The 20,295-nt window shown below is 37.8% G+C and overlaps 1 protein-coding gene across 2 annotated transcripts in view; it reads right to left on the bottom strand.

The window, feature by feature from the left end:
• SMARCC1 (SWI/SNF related BAF chromatin remodeling complex subunit C1) overlaps positions 1-20,295 on the bottom strand; it is a 140,033-nt gene that overhangs the window by 109,699 nt on the left and 10,039 nt on the right. For both annotated transcript variants that reach the window (XM_081072761.1, XM_081072762.1), the window contains exons 3-5: positions 14,533-14,618; positions 3,554-3,635; positions 2,375-2,467 (exon numbers count right to left, since the gene is read on the bottom strand). In XM_081072761.1, the coding sequence (XP_080928887.1) occupies positions 2,375-2,467; positions 3,554-3,635; positions 14,533-14,618 (261 nt within the window). The remainder of the gene's footprint in view (positions 1-2,374; positions 2,468-3,553; positions 3,636-14,532; positions 14,619-20,295) is intronic.

The following is a 20,295-nucleotide window of genomic DNA, read 5'->3' on the forward strand; positions in this document are numbered from 1 at the left end:
GAGTGACATCCAATGGAAAGGCAGGGATCTTCAATACGGGAAGTGGCGCGTCAAACCTTGGTACCACTGTGTGAGAACTTGTTCGGTGGAGTCAGTGGGGTGTGAGCTACAGTTGAAAGAAGGTGTGCTTTAAAGTGTGCCATAAATCACCCTCCATCATGACATGCTGTGTCACACATCGCTTCTGGTATAGCAATTTCTGTCAAATAAAAACATTACGGTGTATCCTCATCCACCTGATTCACTGGACCTGGCACCGTAGGACTTCTGGCTCTTCCCCAAAGTCAAAATGATTCAGGACTTCGAGGTAACCATGATAGCTCAACTAAAGATACTCACGAAAGAGCACTTCCAGAACTGCTTCAGAAAGTGGCAAGAACAATGGGATAAGTGTGTTCAAAGTGAAGGGGAGTATTTGGAGGGGGGATTAATGGCAGTGTGTCTTTTACTGTAATAATTTTTTTTTATTTAAACATTTGCTGTATTGTTTGATCACAATTCGTATATATGCTACTATTAATTCAACGTTAAAAAAGTGGATGATATACATGCTGACGTCAAATTTTAGTGAGGCCACAGGTAGAATATTACATACATGACTTGGATGACATTTAGACACAAAAATGCTCATTCTAGAAATGCTAAAAATGATGAGAAGCCTTAAAATCAAGCGTTTACATAGCACCTAAACAAAATTAACAGAAAACCGTAATAATGGTATTTTAAACAGAAAGAAAACTGTAAAATTGAGGGCGATTTAAAGGGGAACGAGCTACCAAATAAGGCAAGGAGTTCTCCACCATTAGAAGTGTTTGAGTACACTTCTGAGCAGCCACAGAAGCTGAAAGGGGTGTCAACATCTCACGAGTGGGAGGCGACAGCAGAGCAGAGTATTTAGCACTCTGGCCTCTTGCAGTCCATCAGACAGGCCTGGGTTTGAACTCAGCCCGACCATTTATTACTTGCCTGATATGTGACAAGCATGTAAATTTTTTTTGTACTTCAATGTCTCCTGTGAAATAGATTGGTAACAATATCTTTTTCATAAGGATTTTATTAGACCTAATAGATGCAATGAACTAATAAAAATAGTGACAGATACACTGTAAGTGCTCATTCAATGGACTAATTGATACATTTTAAATGCCTGAGCAAAGGTCTGATCATGAGTATTCAATAATGGTAAGATTATTAGCTCTGGAGGTTATCCCTAGAAAACAATTGCTAAGTCAGATTTCTTAACAACTATGACAACTAAATGCTCAGTAAAACTGTAGGAAAATATATAAACTTTTCCCAGGATGGTTTCATAGCAATAAGAGTGGGAAATTTCAGTTTGGAAGGCAATAACCAGGAGGTTAATTTGTTCCATTTCTGCCCTCTATCATTCCACATGTAATAAAGCTACACTTGACAGCCATTCCAATAACCAGAGAGTCCAAAAGAGAAAAGAAGGTTAAGCGATTTGTTCAAAGTCATAACGCTAGTGAAAGAACTGGACTTCAGATTGCCTGATTTGACAACACAATTTTATTACCTTTCTTGACTTTAGGAACTTGGAAAATGCTAAAACATAATTCAACTGGCAATCTCTCTTGCAGCAGAAAAAAAGATATTTAATGAGGCTTCTCAATTAAACCTAAGGATTGGTAAAACTTTGTCCTCAAATGAAGTTGTTTCAGAAAATTACCATCTACATAGGTCTCCTTAGCTAGTTTATCACGACATGGGCTGGCTTATATTACAGTTTAGCCACATGTAGTTACAAACCTACAGGCAGAAAATACCTAAAGTCTTGGCCTATAAAGAAGTTACATGAAGGAAGTGAAGAAGTTAAAAGTTAGCCCTGGTACATGTAAAAGATTAAGTAAGCTTATAGGGAAAATAATTTCCCAGTCATTTTTTGAAAGCCACGAATATAAATAAAATACACATAACGAAGGGGGGGGGCCAGGTTTACTTGAAGTTGTATTTGATCTTCTACCCACAACTGTCACCAACTCTGACTTTGATCACAGTGCTATGGCATACGTCTCGTTCATTCTGCATAAGCACTTTTCACGGTAAGACTGTGAAGACTCCTCCCCGGTGACTTTATTAAATGCTACTCTAGGACACACACATGTATCAAAATCATCACGTTATACACCTTAAACCTGCACAATGTTGTCTGTCAATTATATCTCAGTAACACCAGGGAAATGCTATTCTGGGCTAAGAATTGAAGGTAAGTGGAGAGAAAACATTTGGTACTGTAAGAACCCAGAGAGAAAACTTTCATTTCATGAAGATACAAACAGAAATTAAATACTATGGTTGCGACTTGTAATAAGTTTACTACTACACAATGTTTTGAAGTGATCGTGTCTATTACCTGATGTCGTTTGATGATATCTTTCAATTTGTTGGCCAACTTCAGATCAATGTCTGGAATGAGGTAGATGTTGGGTCTGGTCAGACAATTGCTCTGAGAAATAAAGAATAGATTTTGAAATTCTTTTCGTTTTGAAATGTCGTATTATTTATGTATCACCCTAATAGTAAAAGGTGTCACTCAAAGCAATACTGCTTAAAATGGGAAGATGTACTTTCGCATAGAATGTCTTATTTCAATATAAAACCTAGGTGTTCAGCAGAGTACTTAACAACATCCCCATGTCCCTCCTCTGTAGCTAGGTACTCCCTGACAAAAATTTGCTCAGGATCATGACCTAAAGAAATTCATCATCTTTTTCACTAAGGTACCATAATGACATATTGATGCTTCCAGTCAATTTTACTGAACTTACCTATCAGTCTAAGTCTAATGTAGTGTTTTCACCTACACCTATTGTTGGCAGGGGGGAAGTATGTGCTCATTTTGGTTTATCATGTAAGTTACTTAAAATATAAAGACTGTGAATTATAGCTTTTTTCCCCCCATTACTATTACACGTGACAGTGATTAAAACACGGATATTAACTCCCCAAACCATCACCAAAAATCAACCAACAAAAAACATTCAATTATTTCTCTAGCTAACAGTCCATGAAACAAGTTTTAGGCATTAGTGAATAATATCTAGCTAAAATTTTGCCAGCTGCCTCTTCCCAGGAAAGTTAATTCAATGATAACTATAAATTACCAATCAATAAAAATACTAGGAAAGAAAAGAATAAAATTAAGTATTGTCTCCTCCAAGTTATAATCTAGTTGGGGAAATAAGATCTATATTTATGGTACAACCATGAAACAAATTCAAAGAAAAGGACTGTATAAACAAGTGACTAGTAAAATAAGAATACTTATATAAAATATGAAAGAAATTCAAATAATGGATTAGGTGAAATTAATAAAGAAAAATATCATAGATTATTTCACCAGAAGTTTAAGATCAACATTCTATAAATAAGTTTTAGTCATACTTTATAGCCATAATCCCCCCAAAACCTGTAATAATTTCAGAAAAATTTTATTTGATTTTTTTTGTCAATCTAATGAAGTTAATCTTAGAACTAAAAGTATATGCAAGGAAAAAAATTTAACTTTCTGTAATTTAGCTTTCTGAGTTACCTGCACCAATGTTTTTTCTATGTTCATAAACATCTCAACATTACGATCCATTCGGGAAGGATTCTGTAGATCAAACCTCCGCCTAAAACAAGAAAATCATTAATTTGTCTCCCCCAACTTAAACAAAACTGAAAACTTGGTGTTAGCATCCAATGCAAATAAGTTGGAAAGATTTGGAAATTAAAACAGCACTCCACAAAATGTATGAGGGTATGTTCTCAGTAGTATAAAGCAGCAGTGTCAATACCTAAAAGATTAAATGTTATGACATTACGATCCACTCCAGTCAAAATGTAGTACGTGTTCCATGAAGCACCCCATTTTCCTTACATCTTAGACACTTGACGTCATATAGAAAAGTAGTCCACAGATCCAAAGAAACTGAACTACTACACCCATTCTTCAAATATAAGTAAAGTCTATCTACTTTATATACTTAAAAGTCATTTGTTCAAATTTAACAGTGTCTGTGTTCTTTTTTGGATTACTATTATCCTAAATCTGGTAAAATTAATCATTTCACCTTTATTTGAAATCTTTCCCCGATGTCTCTTTATGTAAGCACCTAAGCATAACATTCTGGAGTTATTTTCACCTATTCCCAGCCATTTTCATGTGGTTAAATCTTTACAAATTTAAACACTTTCTACATATTTTTAAATTAACACTTAACTTCGCTTTTGCTCCATTTTAATTCCAGGGAGAGGAGTATAGCTTAATGATTGGGCTGTGAAGTCAAACTGCACTGGGTTTGAATCCTGACCCCATTTTTACTTATGTAATCTTGAGTGATTTACTAATCCAAGGATCAATTTTGTCATGAGTCCAATGGCCCAATATGAGTTTTTGTGACAGTTAAATAAGATACACACACTAAGAGCTTAGTGTAGTATTTATGCTGCTGGTAATTGATAAATGAATGTTAATGATGGTTATATATTTTTTTTAATTGGGGAATACTGGGGAACAGTGTGTTTTTCCAGGACCCATCAGCTCCAAGTCAAGTCGTGTTTTCAATCTAGTCGTGTAGTCGCTGTTTTCAATCTAGTTGTGGAGGGTGCAGCTCAGCTCCAAGTCAAGTCATTGTTTTCAATCTCGTTGTGGAGAGCACAGCTCACTGGCCCATGTGGGAAATGAACAGGCGACGTTGGTCTTGTGAGCACCACACTCTAACCAACTGAGCCAACCAGCCACCCATATAATAATTGTTTTATTTTTGCTTTCCCCCCCCCTTCTTATTCTTAAAGTCCCTTTAACATTTATTGTAATACTGGTTTGGTGGCAATGAACACCTTTAGATTTTTCTTGTCTGGGGAGCTCTTTATCTGTCCTTTGATTTTAAATGATAGTTTTGCTGGGGAAAGTAATCTTGGATGAAGGTCCTTTCATTTCACCACTTTCAATATTTCCTGCCAATCCCTTCTGGCCTGCAAAGTTTCAGTTGAGAAATAAGCTCCCTTGTAAGTAACTGTCTGCCTTTCTCTTGCTGCTTTTAGGATTGTTTCTTTGTCTTTAACCTTTGGCATTTTAATTATGATGTGTCTTGGTGTGGGCCTGTTTGAAAATCTCTGTGCTTCCTGGGCTTGTATAACTATTTCCTTCACCAGGTTAGGGAAGTTTTCAGTCATTATTTCTTCAAATGGGTTCTCAATCACTTGCTCTCTCTTTTCTCCTTCTGGTACAACTATGAGGCAAACGTTGGTACGCTTGATGCTGTCCCTCCCAGAGGTCCTTCAAACTACCCCCTTTTATTCTTTTTTTCTTTTTGCTGTTCTGATTGTGTGTTTTCTGCTGTCTTCCAAATTGTTGATTCGATCGATCCTCTGTTTCCTCTATTCTGCTGTTGATTCTTTCTAGAGTATTCTTCATTTCTGACTGATTCCTTTTTAAGGTTTCTATGCCCTTTTCCATGCTTACTATCTCTTTGTTGAAGTCCTAAGTTCCTTGAACATCCTTATAACCAGTATTTTGAACTCTGCATCTGGTAGGTTGCTTGCCTCCATTTCATTTAGTTCCTTTTCTGGGATTTTCTGTTCTTTCATTTGGAACATATTTCTTTGTTTCCTCATTTTGCATGCCTCTCTTTATTTGTATACATTAGGTAGATCTGCTATGTCTTCCAGTCTTGGCCAGATGGCCTTACGTAGTACCGTGTTTCCTCGTAAATAAGACCTAGCTAGACCATCAGCCCTAATGCATCTTTAGGAGCAAAAATTAATATAAGACCCAGTCTTATTTTACTATAAGATCACCTGAGCCGGGTGCTTCAGGAGTGTCTTTTGTGTGGGTTGGGTGTGACTTCCTGTTGTAGTTGAGTCTTGATTGCTGTTGGCACGTCAGTAGGAGGAACTGACCCTCAGGCTAACTGACTGTGAGGATTGCCCACGCTTACAACATGTGAGCTGCTATGAAGAGGCTGACCCCATGGAGAGGGATTCGCCCCAGTGGGCTTATGTGCCTGTTGAGACTACGCTTTGGATGTGCCACTTGTGGGGCTAATTGGGTGGTGCCCTGTTGTGGCCTGAGGATGCCTTCAGGTGTGCTGATTCTGGGGTCTCTTTGGAGGGCTTCCTGTGCAGGCCAAGGTCAGCCACTGCCTGTAACTGGCCCTGAGCTATCTGGTAAGAGCTACAAAGCTATCCACGGTTGGTCACTGCCTGTGCTAGACCGGGAGGCACGTGGGAGAAGCCACGCTTGGAACCAAAGCCAGCTGCCATCATTACCAAGCCAGGGGTAGCTCAGCAAAAGGCCCAGGGCACCCCAAAGCTTGATGCCTCCTGTCCATAAGGCTCAGCAACTGAAGGAGCCTCAGGAAGCACAAGAGTTGAGTGAGGCAGCACCTGGGCATCACCAGAGTGGGGCAAGTGGTGTTCCTCAGGTTAATGTAGATTCTGTTTGACACTAGTTTGCTAAGCCTGTGGCCACTCCGCAAGAGGGTCAGAGCACATTGAGGCCAGCTGCCACTTGCCTTGGGCCCACAGTTTTCCGAAAAAGATAGTAGTCTGAAGCTGGTTTTCTGCCACCAAAAGTGCTTCTGGTGGCACACAAGCCAAGGTTGTTTTTTTAATGTTGAAAGAGCCTCCTGTAGTGTTCAGTGTGGGGCTGGTTGCCAGGCTACTTAAAGTGCCTCCTGAGATGTGTGAGTTGGGTGGGGCAGGATTCCAGGGAGTCACCAGGGTGGAACAGGCAGATTTTACCAGGCCAATGCAGATTCAGATTTGGATGTGTGGGTAGAGGGCTCAACACAGAAAAGATGGTACCCGCATGTAAGCTTCACGGGAGGAGGGCTCAAAACAGGGACAATGGCAGCTGTCCCTCCAGCCTCACCCACTAATCACCCAACTGAGTCTCTGCCTGTATCTCTGGTGCCTCTTGAGTGGCCATCCATCCATCCGCTGGAGCTAAGGGTGAATGCCTGGAAGCGAGACTCTGTACGCTGGCCCTTTAAAGAGGACACCTGTGTTTCCAGCTGCCTTTCATCTCACCCCAACAGACAGAATCCTGCTGATTTTCACAGCCAGATGGTGTGGGGACTCCTCTTCCTGGCACTGGAACCCTGGGCTGGGGAGTCCGGTGTGGGGCTGGGGCCCCTTGCTTCTCAGGGGGTCCTCCACAGCTGAGATATCCCTCCTGATGCTCAACCCCCACACGTGGGTGGGGCCACCCGATCCACATCTCCACCACTCCTGCCAGTCTCCTCAGGGCTTCTTTACAACCTCAGTTACAGGACTTCTGTTCAGCTAGTCTGCAGATAACTCTCCAGGTTGACTATTCTATAAATTAGTCATAATTTTAATGTGGTCATGGAAAGAGGCAAGCACAGCATTTCAACAATTTTTTAAAATCATTGCTACTATGTACTACCTAAGATTAGGAAGTCAGAGCCCAGAACTAATGCTTTTAAGTCTCATGTCATCCTATTTTACCCCGCAGAGGCTCACCACACCTCCAATCTTTCTTTCGAAATTCTGTAGCCTTTCCAGGACGTCACTACCCACTCAATGGCTTGATACTATCACTTTCAGAATCAGTCCAGAAGTCATTTCCTCTATGAAGCTATTTCTGTCTTCCTTCATGTTCCTAACACATCCTGTGCACACTGTTGTTACGGCCCCACAATAGAATCATCTCATTAGATGGTGAGACATCTCTTTAAATACCTTGATGAAAAGGATCAGGTTTTTAAATTTTTTCCTATATAGCCCTAGAGACTAATAGCATGTGTCTTTATAAAGCAAACCACTCAATAAATCATAATTTATTATGGCTGAGGTCTAGTATTTGTAATGAAATTTTCATTATTACATTAGGACAGACTGAAGTGTTTCCTAAAATAAATTCAATTCAGAGTTTAAGCAAAGAGTCCATTAAAGCAAAGAAACTGGTAATTTAGAAGAGAACTAGTTACAACTTTAAAAACGACATTTATAGATAAGAGGGACCGCTGTCCCAAGTAACGGTATCTTGATTTAACCTGGTACACAGAACTTTTCCTTAAATTCCATTCTTTTGGTATTTGAGTAACCTCCTTCCCTAAGCTCTTTTGAGGAAGGGGTAGGTTAAAAATTCCAAGCAATTTCCATTAACTGGCAGGACAACTGATTATTAACAGATGAACTGAGACAATCCTCTTACAGCTGACAACCTTCCCAGGGTTTTTTCAGCACAATAAAAAGGGAGACGTGTGTCTCCCCTTTCTAAAGACAGGGTCACTCTTTCACAGGCTTCTTTCATAGCTTCTGATAGGCTTCTGGGCTTCTCTACCCAGAAATGCATCACTTACAGAACTGCTTACATAAGAGTTTACTCATTATTCATAGAGAAATTGCTTCCTTAATTAATGATTCAGATAATAAGGCTGAAGGGAATTATCTCTACTACAAATTGGAGGAATAATTTGAAAGCAGTCATTAAACAAATGAAAAGAAAGCTGCCTAGATTGATCTGCAAATGAATAGTAAACGTTTAATCAATCTATTAATAGAGAAATAATCAAGAATTTATCCCGTCTTTCCAACTGTTGATATACAATTTCTCCTAAAAAAAAATGCCACGGACCTAGAGAACATTATGCTAAGTGAAATAAGTCAGTCAGAGAAAGACAAATACCATATGACCTCACTTATATGTGGAATCTAAAGATCTGAATAAATGAGCAAAGTAAACAGAAATAGTCTGAGATATACAGGAAAAACTGATGGTTGCTAGAAGGGAGGAGGGTGGGGATGAGGGAGAAGGTGAAGAGATTAGACAGCATAAATTGGTAACTACAATATTGCTATGGGATATGAAAGACAGTTTGGGGAATATAATCAATAATGTCAAGATCTTGTAGCGTGTCAGATGGGCACATGTCTTATTAGGGAGACCACTTCATGGATGGTGTAGATGCTTGACCACTGCACTGTACACCTGAAGCTGAAGTTGAATAATATTGTATGTCAACTATAATGTAATATATATATAGTCACGGGATATGGAGTATAGCATAGGGAGTAGAGTCAATGGAATTGTAATAGATATATATGAGGTCAGGGGCGCAACAGATGGGGGAGAGGGGTTATCACTTTGAGGGGTGAAATGTCTAAATATTGCATTGTTTTGTACACTGAAATTAATAAAAATAAATAAATCAATAACCAGCTACTAAATGAAGGAATGGCAGGTAACAGTCTTTAATAAGGAATAATCTAATAACAATAAAGACTGATATACATTAGAATGTCTATGTTCTATTTTTCTCAAAATTAGATAAAGTTGTAAAGATAGGCTATGACGACTATCCATTACAGAGAAACAACCACACATTATATGCCTGCAGATGGAACAACAAAACGTTGTCTATGAAGTACAGTAAGTCCTCACTTAACATCGTGGATAGGTTCTTTGACTAAGCTTCCTACAGCACCTCAGTGTTATGTGAAACTACACTAAACAAAAACTACGTTGAATAAAACGTTATTTGAGGACCTTCTACACTCTTGCAAGCAGGCAAAAAAAACCCACAAAAAACCCAAAACACCGCAAGTTCTCACTTCGGTAGCACATATACTAAAATTGGAACGATACAGAGATACAGAGAAGATTAGCATGGCCCCTGCGCAAGGAAGACATGCAAATTCGTGAAGTATTCCATATTTTTATAAGATGTCACAGGGGTAGTAGCTTGGGGGAGGAGGGTTATCACTTTGTGAGGGGTGTAAATGTCTATTATGTTGCTTTGCACACCTGAAATTTAAATAAATAAATAAATAAATAAAAGTGCTGAACCTGATCAGACTAAACCTCTACCATGTTTCCCCAAAAATAAGACCAGGTGTTATACTAATTTTTGCTCCATTAGGGCTTATTTTCAGGGGATTTCTTGTTTTTTCATGTACAACAATCTACATTTATTCAAATACAGTCTTGTCATCTTCTAAAACATCGTCATAACGTACTAAATGCATCGTCTGGCTGACGATCTTAACTGGGGCTTATTTTTGGGGTAGGTCTTATTTTCAGGGAAACACGGTGGATCTAACAACTACCTTACTAGAAATTTACACAACTATGTTAAATAATATCCCAGGGACTTATTAGCAAAATTCAGAATGTAGACAATTCTACGATGCAACCTGTGTTTGTAAAAAAAATAACTTGCAGAGAAAAAAGGAGGAAAAGAGAGTGAGAAGGAAAACTATAAATTCGTTTAGAGAGACTTAAGATTCATCACAACCAAATGCCATGTATGAATCGTATTTGAATACTGATTCAAACAAAACATAAAAACCATTCATGAGATAATCAGGGAGACTTGAACACTAAGTAAGAGGTTATTTAATACTGAAAAGTTATTGATAATTTTCTTAGTTGTGATAACGGTACTATTATAGTTTAAAAATTCTATTTTAGAAATAAACACAGTGAAATATTTACAGATGAAATTACGTAAGTTAAAAATGCATGACGGTAAACGGCAGTTCATTGTCTTTTCTCTGCTCTTATACTTAGTTTGCATCTTCCATAATAAACTACATTGGTTTGCCAAACAACGATTTTTAGTAACACAACAGATTAAAGCCTGAGTCAGCATTATACTATGTAAATATGTATTTAAAATATATGGATATCTTTAAAAATTTAAATGAAGAATTCAGTTATAATCTTTAAGAAAGTTCATCTGATTTATCTCGCAAAAGTAGGGAAATAAGCTTTGCAATTTGTAATATAGAAAGATGCTGAATCTTGCTCATAATTAGAAATGCAAATTGAAACTAAAATTCTAAAACCTTTTTGAATCTATCACAATTTGGCAAAGAAAGGAGAGGTAATACAGAATACAAATAAATACACTGTTGGCCAGTTAGAGGGGAAAGGTACATTCTCGATACATTGTTGGTAGGACAATAAGTTAGCATTAATGGAAGATGATTTGGCAACTGTTTATATTATGTTTATTTGTATTATGTTTCTTGTTATTTCAACAAGAGTATCTTAATTCCTTATGCCCATCTGGGCAGGTCTCATAGGAAGGCTCTAGAAAAGGGGGAAAAAAGAATTTAAGAGATATTTGTGCCCTATGCTACCACAACCCTAGAGAGAAAGAGGCAACAAATGAACACATTATCTTTCTTTCTGACTTTTAAAACCTTTGGCCATTCACACTGTAAATAAGAGCTCTCCATCAAGGGCTTATTAATTAATTATGAGTCTTCTGCTTTGTTTTCTTCTTGTGACCTGAGGCAATGTCTTGCAACCTTTCAATTTCAGGCAATACCTACTGTCTTCAGCTAGCCATACTACTCTAGTTTTGCAGCTTCTTGTAAATATATTTAGGGGTGTTCTCTTTTCATGCTCAGCTACACATAGAAAATATAGTCTGAATATAAATAATCAACAATGGATCCTAGAGAATGAGTTTAACTCCTGGGAGAGTTGTGTGAAGGCCTTCTGAGGCAAACTTCTAAAAGGTAAAACAAAAATGTACTGAGCTGGGAGCAAGGCAAACAGCAGGCAGCAATGCTTGGAACAGTTGTGTGGGAAGTGACCGAAGCTGGCCTCCAGGGCAAGGGGCTTTGTTCAGGGATGGCAAGCTAAAAAGCCTGGAGACCATCACCAGAAAGCTGGTCTAGTGTACCACACACCAAAACAGTAGCAAACAGCCTAAAGATAATTAGTGTTTGTAAATAATTATGGGGGGAGGGAGATTTACTATACATAAGTAGATCAAAATTTAGATTACGCTAGGTGTGTGACTTTGGGGATAAGGAAACTGGTTTGGGTCCTTGCTATATTATTATTTTTTAACAGAAAAGCAAGATGACTAACAGAAGGCAGTGTTTTAAAATATGATATTAAAATGCATAGTTCTTCCCACGTTAAAACATCTAAACCACCTTTGTGCTAAATGACAACCTTACTGACCAGCATGTCTTGAAGTGAGGCATAAAGACCATCTAGAGAGCTTTCTGAAAATGCACATTTTCAGTAGCTGACAGTCTGTCCATGAAGCCCGGTAATTTGTATTTTTAACAGGGACTCCAAGTGATTCCTAAAGTTTGAAAGCCAGTGCCAGAGACCTACTGTGGTAATATCTAAAAAAACAAACTTTTAATCTGAAAGAACATAAAAGTTGGACAACCAAGTTTTAAGGTAGAAATAAAAGTACTGTAACTCTAACTTACATATGAACACCAGAAACAAAAGGGTCTGAGCATGTCTGCAAGAAATAGATGTCAGCAGTGAATAATGTCATAGGAAAAAAAATAAAGGTCACTTCTCACATTAAGGCAAATTCTAAACTTTATGCTGAATGAACCTAGTTTACCACTGCCAGAAAAACTAGCAAAATAACAATCAATAATCTCTTTGGAGGGCATAAAATACCATTACAACATACAGCAATCTGTTTATAGCTATAAAAGAGAATAAACAAGGTCCTAATCACTCTGCACAAGGACAATAACATTTGCTTTTCCATTACTGAGTTAAATCTGGTTGCCATTTAAATCTCTAGATCTTCAAGAAATGCTTCTGGATTTCCATAGCATGTCAAAAATCACCCTACTTGGTATCCCTCAGTTATATGCAACTAAACTTGAAATTAGCCCAAAGTTTTATCCTTCACTGAAAAACCACAAATAAGGCACTCGTTTTTACTATTTAGAGACGTCCAGAAATATCAAAATCAAACACTTGATCTGTACAGTCTATTCACAAATATGCCAGTAATTACCAGGTGTTCCCATGCAACCTCATCTCACATAACACTCCAGCTTGACATCACTGGAAGCTACCAGAAAGCAGAAAGAAGAACCGAAAAGAACAAGAGCAAGAGTGTTTGGCCATAATGTGGAAACCAGCTAATTTAGGAGCTAGACTGTGAGGTTCAGTGGAGAACACAAACAAGGTTCAGAGGGGAATGTTGGGCGTGGGGCACTATCAGAAGAGCTGTCGAGATGACAGGTCACGATTCAGATGTCCATAAATATGGTCAGAGTGTAAGTGACCCGCTCTACAAGTGTGCAAGTCATGGGAGATGGGGGAAGATACGCACTGCAATTGGGTGTATAATTATACCTGGAAGAGGATGGTTCTAGTACAATACAAGTAAAGGATTTGGAAAAATTCTTACTCCTCACTCCTCTTAAAGTCTCTCACTCTATCTTTAATTTAAGGACATTTTATTTTACATATCCTTCAAAACCACCTAAATCCTTTCAGATAAAAATATTTAATTGTGCTGGGTCACAAAGCGAGTTCTATAACATGTGATTAAGGAAAAGTCATTTCACTTTGAGACTGTCTTCAAGAGTCCAGGTCAGAACTTGGAATACAAGATGGACAAGAAAACAGAGAAAAGAGTTCCAACTGGGAGTCTAGAGCGAGAGTCCAAACAGTATTTGACAGTACTCAGGCACGTTGTCAATCCCAGATCAGAGAACACTCTAGAGCCAGAAACAGAACTGAAAAACCGAAAGCTGCCTCTGATAACAACAAACTCTCATGTTCACTTAATCAATTAAGCATTGTCTCTTAAACACCCACACATATATAACAAGGTCTAGAAAATACACTCAAGTCTATAACTCTATTTACTATAAATAATCATTTAATTATAAACCTGTCCTGATTGTTGATGTGAATACTTATTTGCATTTCCCAGCCATAAAGTATTGAATTAGCTTAAATTTTATATTAAAACACATAAATTACACGAGTATTCTAAGTGAAAAATGCTAAAATTACAAACTGTCCACAGACCATGCAACTAAAACCACCAAACAACCTCAAGTCAATACACTCCAGCATCCCTCTTACGTCCCTCCCTGTGAAGCGACTCCCCCATCACCCTTGAACTCAGAACTATCACCATTAAACATTCACTAGCCCTGGCAGCTGAATCTCCCACACTGAGACGGGAACCAAAGTTCAAGAAAGAAAAGGAAGAGAGCAGAGAGAGAGAGAGAGAGACAGAGAGACAGAGAGAGAGAGAAAGGGCAGGAAAAGGTGGAATGGAGGAAAAAGCAAAACTGTAGGAACAAGAGCAGGAATTCTCATCCTGGCTCCAGCGCTGCCCTCGCAATGACATGGCCTCCTCGAAGCCAGACTCCTTTTCATGTGTCCTGAGCATAGCCACTTGGATGACTGTCATTGTGAAGGCCTGGTTCACTAAACACTTAAAACTGCGACCTTCCAGCACATTGTAAGTTCATAATACACACATGTACTTCACAGTTAAGCCACCTTCCAATTTGCTAACAATGCACGCCCATTTATAACCATATATGAAAAATAGCTTGCCTAATAAATGCAATCGTTTGATATTTTTCTTGGATGTAGGCACAAAGTAAATAAGGGCTCCAAATAAGACAATCTACTTTGCATGTTAAGCATAATGTACTTATAGATTTCTCCAACACCAATGAAGGAACAGGATTTAACTAATTTAATAACAAATACCACATCAAAACATGCAAATAACTGCAAAAACTTACCATCCCTGTTCATTTTTATACTTGTAAGCAGCCCCAAGAATGTGACACAAGGTGCCTCCAGCTTTGAAATCCATGAAACATTTTGCCTATAAATGATACAAGTTACACATGAGAAAAATAAAAGTTCTGACAAAATTACCTATGTCTGAATTCTAAGTTTAATAAAGTCAAAGATATAAACAACTCCTTTAATACATTTTGTAGCAAATAGAGGTATAAACAAAATTTTCCAAAAATGGATGCAGAAAAACATTTATTTTTGTATTCAATTAACATTTTACTCTATAAATAAACAGTCCGAAAAACTAGATTTACAAAAGATACATTAAAATGTTTCAACAGGAGACAACAGACAAAATACTGATATACTACAAACTCCACTGGTAAATTTAAAGTTTGATTTTAAAATGTTAAAATTCTAGCAACAGACAATTTCCCATAAAATGGTCCTGTAGAATAAGTAAGATTTAGTATACATTAAATATTTTTCCAATTTAATTTCCTGACTTTAAATTATCAAAAAAATTGTAACTGAACTCCATAATATTTTAATGACTACTAAAACACAGTATTAATATATTTAACTATATATAAACTTATAGCTAAAATCTGCACAATTTAAAAGATTGGCACTTTATGGATTATAAAAGTATAACTCAATTAAATTAAATGCTGAATGATTTCCACATCATGGAAGTAAAAACTTAATATGAACTGATCATCATATAGGCTAGTAAGATGAAGTTTTGGATATACACCATGCATTTTTTCTTTGAAAACTATTATGACAAAGTAATATAATGAAAAGAACTATATGATGTCAAATATTAAGAAGAAAGAGAAAATAGAATGGTGGTTGCTAGGGGCTGGAAAGAGGGAGAAATGCGGACAAGAGTTTCAGTTTGGGAAAATTAAAAACTTCTGGAGATGGAAAGTGGTGATGTTTTTACAACAACGAGAATGTATTTAATACCACTGTACACTTAAAATTATTAAAATGGTATATTTATAATGTTATATATATTTTTCCACAAAAATTTTAATAAAGTTTTTAAAATAAAAATTAGGAAGTATTAAGATGAACTCTTCTAAAGTTAAGCTGACTAGTAAGCCCTCTACCTCAGTCTCATTATCCTGTGTCTTTTTAAAGACATGGGTCCTGAGTTCCTAATTTTTTTGCCAACACTATTCCCAGTACATCCCAAATGCTACATTACATATTCTTAGACAAATATATCTGGATGCAATTCTAATCACTGACAATTTACTTATCTGAGAAAATGCACAAGTCATTACAATTTTACAGTATTCACATCTTAAAGTAGAATAAGGTGCTAGGTGGGCACTTACTAGAGTAGAATGAGACTTAGTTCTCTTCCTAAGCCTTTCCTGAACCCCCCGAGATTGGGCGAAATGTTCCCTCACGCCACATCTGCATGTCACTACTGCACACACGCACACCACTCACAGCACAATACTGAAACGGATGTTCGATAGATTTATCTGTAATATGAACTCCCTGAGGACAGGAACAGTGTCTTATTCAAATCTTTAACACCAATATTCAGCAGAGTGCCTGACAAAGTAGGTACGTAATCTGTGAAAATTTTCTCAACAGTTCAGCTATACTAAAATCATTTAAAAATTCAGATCCATGTTACTGAGAAATACATACTGAGCAGACCAGAACAATAAAACATTTGCACACATAGTTTATGGTTAAGGTCAATTGTCGCGTCCAGCGCAACACGGGCAGTGAGGGTGCGAGAAGGGGCGGCTTTGGGTTAAGTTTTTAAGAAAGAAAGAAACAGAGACTTAATGCAGTTAAAGCTCAGAAGGCCAGTGGTCTCTCAGTCACCAGCGACTGGAGCCCCTAATCAGACCGACTGGCGGCTGTTATTGCTAAGCATACAAGGGGGTAGCGTTGTTTCTGACACGGTCTGTGAGACTCGCTTATCACGTCATAGAGACAACCCAAACCAATTATGTTGGTCCCCAAACAGCCGAAGCAGAAAGTCCTATGACAACTGAGGCGAGGTATGTGACTCCCTAAGGGACATATATCACATGTTGAAACTGTTCCAGAGAGCTGAGCAAGGAGGGCTTGATCATTATCTCTTGACTTCTCTCACAGTCAGGCGAGAGGGGAAAGCCAGAGTCAGCAGTGGTTTTTCCCAGGCAGGAGGCAGGGGAGGCAAGGCCCGTTCCCAGATCTTTCTAAGGCATCTCATCGGGGGTCTCCACGCGGTTCCGCCTGGCTTGAGTTGTTTCCCCCCCCCCCCCCCGTGGGGAATCTTACTTGTCATTTGGCTGTAAACCCTCTTTTGGAGACTAGATAGAGATATGAGGTGTAAAACATCAAGATAAAACAAAGTCCCAGAAAGGCACAGTCTCAGACTCTTCTTTCCTTAAGGAAAGACACGGGGGGTGGGGGGAAAATCGGCTAGGCTGCTGTGTGACAACAATCAATTTTTTGACAGGTTTTAAATTCGAGACATTAAATCATTATCAGATATATGCTCAAGACAAAAATAACTTCTTCATGTCAACCACTATAGGGACAAGTGACGAATGAAGAAGTAGAAAACTGTGGCCTTTAATTTTCCAGTGGTAGTATCTGAATAAATGGAAAGAGGGAAATTCATGAAAGTGTCATGCGCATGAGTTTCAGTAATAACGTGCAACAAGAACAACATCCTTAAAGATGCGGCAGAATAAAAAACCAAACGGAACACTCACCACACAGCAAGGATTCTTAGAGCCTACACAGAAATGGATTTGGGATTCTGGTCCTCATGACAAGCTCAGTATCAGAATCACCCAGATAAAAAGCAGTACACCAGAGTCAGGGAATGGAGAGCTGGAGGCAGACAAGACACTTCTCAGGGACACCCCCTGGGCTGGACCCTATTTCCTGGTTCAACCCTGATCCCAACCACCCCACCCTAAAGAGGCCTTGCTCTCTAACTGACTCCGGATGTAGTTCACGTATAAAAGCTCATGCTCTTAAACATTCTCTAAAGCAGAAGCACAGACAGCCAAGGGTCAATTCCTCTCTATTGGTATTGAAAAACCTAAAGAATAAAAGGGCAATAGGGTACCAAAACTTGAGCTTTCCAGAGCCAGCGGGATCACGCCTGATAGGCGTATCCCAGCAGCTGCACTCCCCATCCGAGACTCCGGAGGTCAGGGGCAGTTTCAATAGGCTGCTTCTATTCCCAGCGGAGCGACCACATTGCTTTTGATAAGCTGTTCCATCTCTGGCAACTAAACTGGAAATTTATCTTATTCTGGATGTACATATACTGTCTCATCCTACCTAAAATTCTGCTGAGTAGAATGAAACCTAGAAAAATGTGTGGCTGAATTTCTAGAAAGAAGGCAAATCCCCAGGTGTGAAAATCAAAGAAAAAAATAAAAATGGTAATCTTGTGAGGTAAAACACATGACTCTAGACTGACATGGGGCTGGGGATAACGAGGACATTAAGCAGACAATAATGTCAGCTTTGATCATCTAAAGGCTAAGGTTTCCCAGGCTATGCAAGGACAGAAAATAAGATCTTAGACCTAAGCAAGGGAAGTTGTTAGAACTAAGACAATCACCCACCACACACATATAAAGCCAGAGGTGTCAAAAGGTGGTACCATGAGGGAAAGGATGAGCAAGAAAAAAATGTGTGCCAGCCAAAAACTAAAGAGGAAAATAAGCTTCCCTTCTCAAGCAAGTTTGGGTTTGGAACTGACACTAACCTTAGTCTCGGAACCTCGTGCCAAATTAAAATAAGAATTGGTCCTAAATTTGGCATGTCCTCTAAAAGGCCTTACAAGCAAACTCTCAGCCCAGACCAACAGGACTGTCTGATAAAGTTCCACTGAAGGAGAGCTCATAGGCCAAAATTCAAACACACAAAGAAACAAAACACAAGTGTTTTTAAGTCAACAAACAGCAAGATTAGAATGCTAAAATTTTCAGATAACAGAAAAAAGATAATAGGGCTTCTATAAAAATCAGAATATATAAAATAGTTAAAATGAGAAAAATTTGAAAAAAATACACATTAACTCCTAAAATGAATAACATTCAATAAAACTAAAAGCATAACTATCAGGTTATATAGGGGATTAGACAACTAGATACAGAATAGAAGTTAAAATTTCTTTGAAATTGTAAAGAATATAAATCCTCAGCTTCAAGAAACACATCAGTCTTGGGGCGGCCAGATGGCTCAGTTGGTTAGAGCACCAGCTCTGAACAACAGGGTTGCCGGTTCGATTCCTACATGCACCAGTGAGCTGCGCCCTCCACAACTAGATTGAAGACAAGAGCTCAAATGGTTCAGTTGGTTAGAGAACAAGCTCTCAACAAGGTTGCCAGTTCAATTCCTGCATGGGATGGTGGGCTGCGCCACCTGCAACTACGATTGAACGGCGAATGAACTTGGAGCTGAGCTGCACCCTCCACAACTAGATTGAAGGACAACAACTTGGAGCTGATGGGCTCTGGAGAAACACACTGTTCCCCAATATAATAAAAGGAAAAAGTTCTCATTACAAGAAAAAAATAAAAAATAAAATTTCAGCTACTTCAGACTCTGAGTTGACCTTCTAATAGTCTTCTAGGTCTTAGAGCTTTGTTGTTTTTAAACATAGATGCTTAGGATCTTTTTTAAAAGGTAGAATACAAAACTGGTTCTATCCTGTCATTACAATTTATGTTTATGCTATGTATGCGTATGTACTAAGCTGTGAAGGAATTAGGGAAAAATGAGAATTTTCACTTGTGGTAGAGATAAAAACACATTTTTTCTTGTTTCAATTCATATTATGTTTGCCTATGTAATATACTTTTAGCCTTATGAAATACTTTTTTCCTAAGTCATTGTAACTTCTCAGTTATATTAGATAGAACACACCCTATGTTGAGCCAGCTTTTTTAATACCCAGTATCATTTAGGAAGTTAGTTATAAAGTTCCACTTTGATTAAGAAATTAGCCCAAATAGTGAACTCTTATATCAGTACTGTTTATTCAAGAGAAAAAGAAACTTTTTAAGGTAAATAGCTTACATGTTTCACTAAAACATTGTTTGCTTTGTCTCATCCACTTTTGTTTTAAACAATTACACATTATAGCAATCCCTTTCATTTGGGGAAATGCTAAACACTATTTTGAGAGGAAGAGAAGTACATCTGGTCCCACTGGCACTAAACCAGGAATTATTTTTAATTATGGTGTATGCCTAAAATATCCCTAATCTTTAAAATCTGCAAAAAAATAATAGTTCAGTTTCCAGGAGTTAACAAATATTCCACAAATAAAACCCACTATAAATCCTATTTTTTAAGATACTCATATAATCCTAATTAGGAATACCAATATAATGTAAATTACATTACATAACATATACAATGTTATGTGTAAATTTTATTCTAAATCATGTTCTACTTGGTAAAGTACAATCTATTTGTATTATATTAGTGTTTTAAATTATGAAAACATCAACTAGTTCCAACAGGAAATAAACACTTGAGAATTTAGAGGAAAGGGAATATGAAGCTTTCAAATGATTCAGAAAATACACACAGAGCAAACGATAAAGTTAATGTGGTAAAATGTTAACCACATTTTCTATTCTGAATGAATAGAAAATGAAAGCTCTTTGTACTATTCTTGCAAATTTTAATTTTGAATTAATTAACTTACCTCTCCCCACCCAAAAAAAAAAATCTCAGTCACATGAGTTCAGAAAACGAAATATACT

The sequence above is a fragment of the Rhinolophus hipposideros genome (genome assembly GCF_964194185.1).
Source record: "Rhinolophus hipposideros genome assembly, chromosome: 14".
Taxonomy (NCBI): domain Eukaryota; kingdom Metazoa; phylum Chordata; class Mammalia; order Chiroptera; family Rhinolophidae; genus Rhinolophus; species Rhinolophus hipposideros.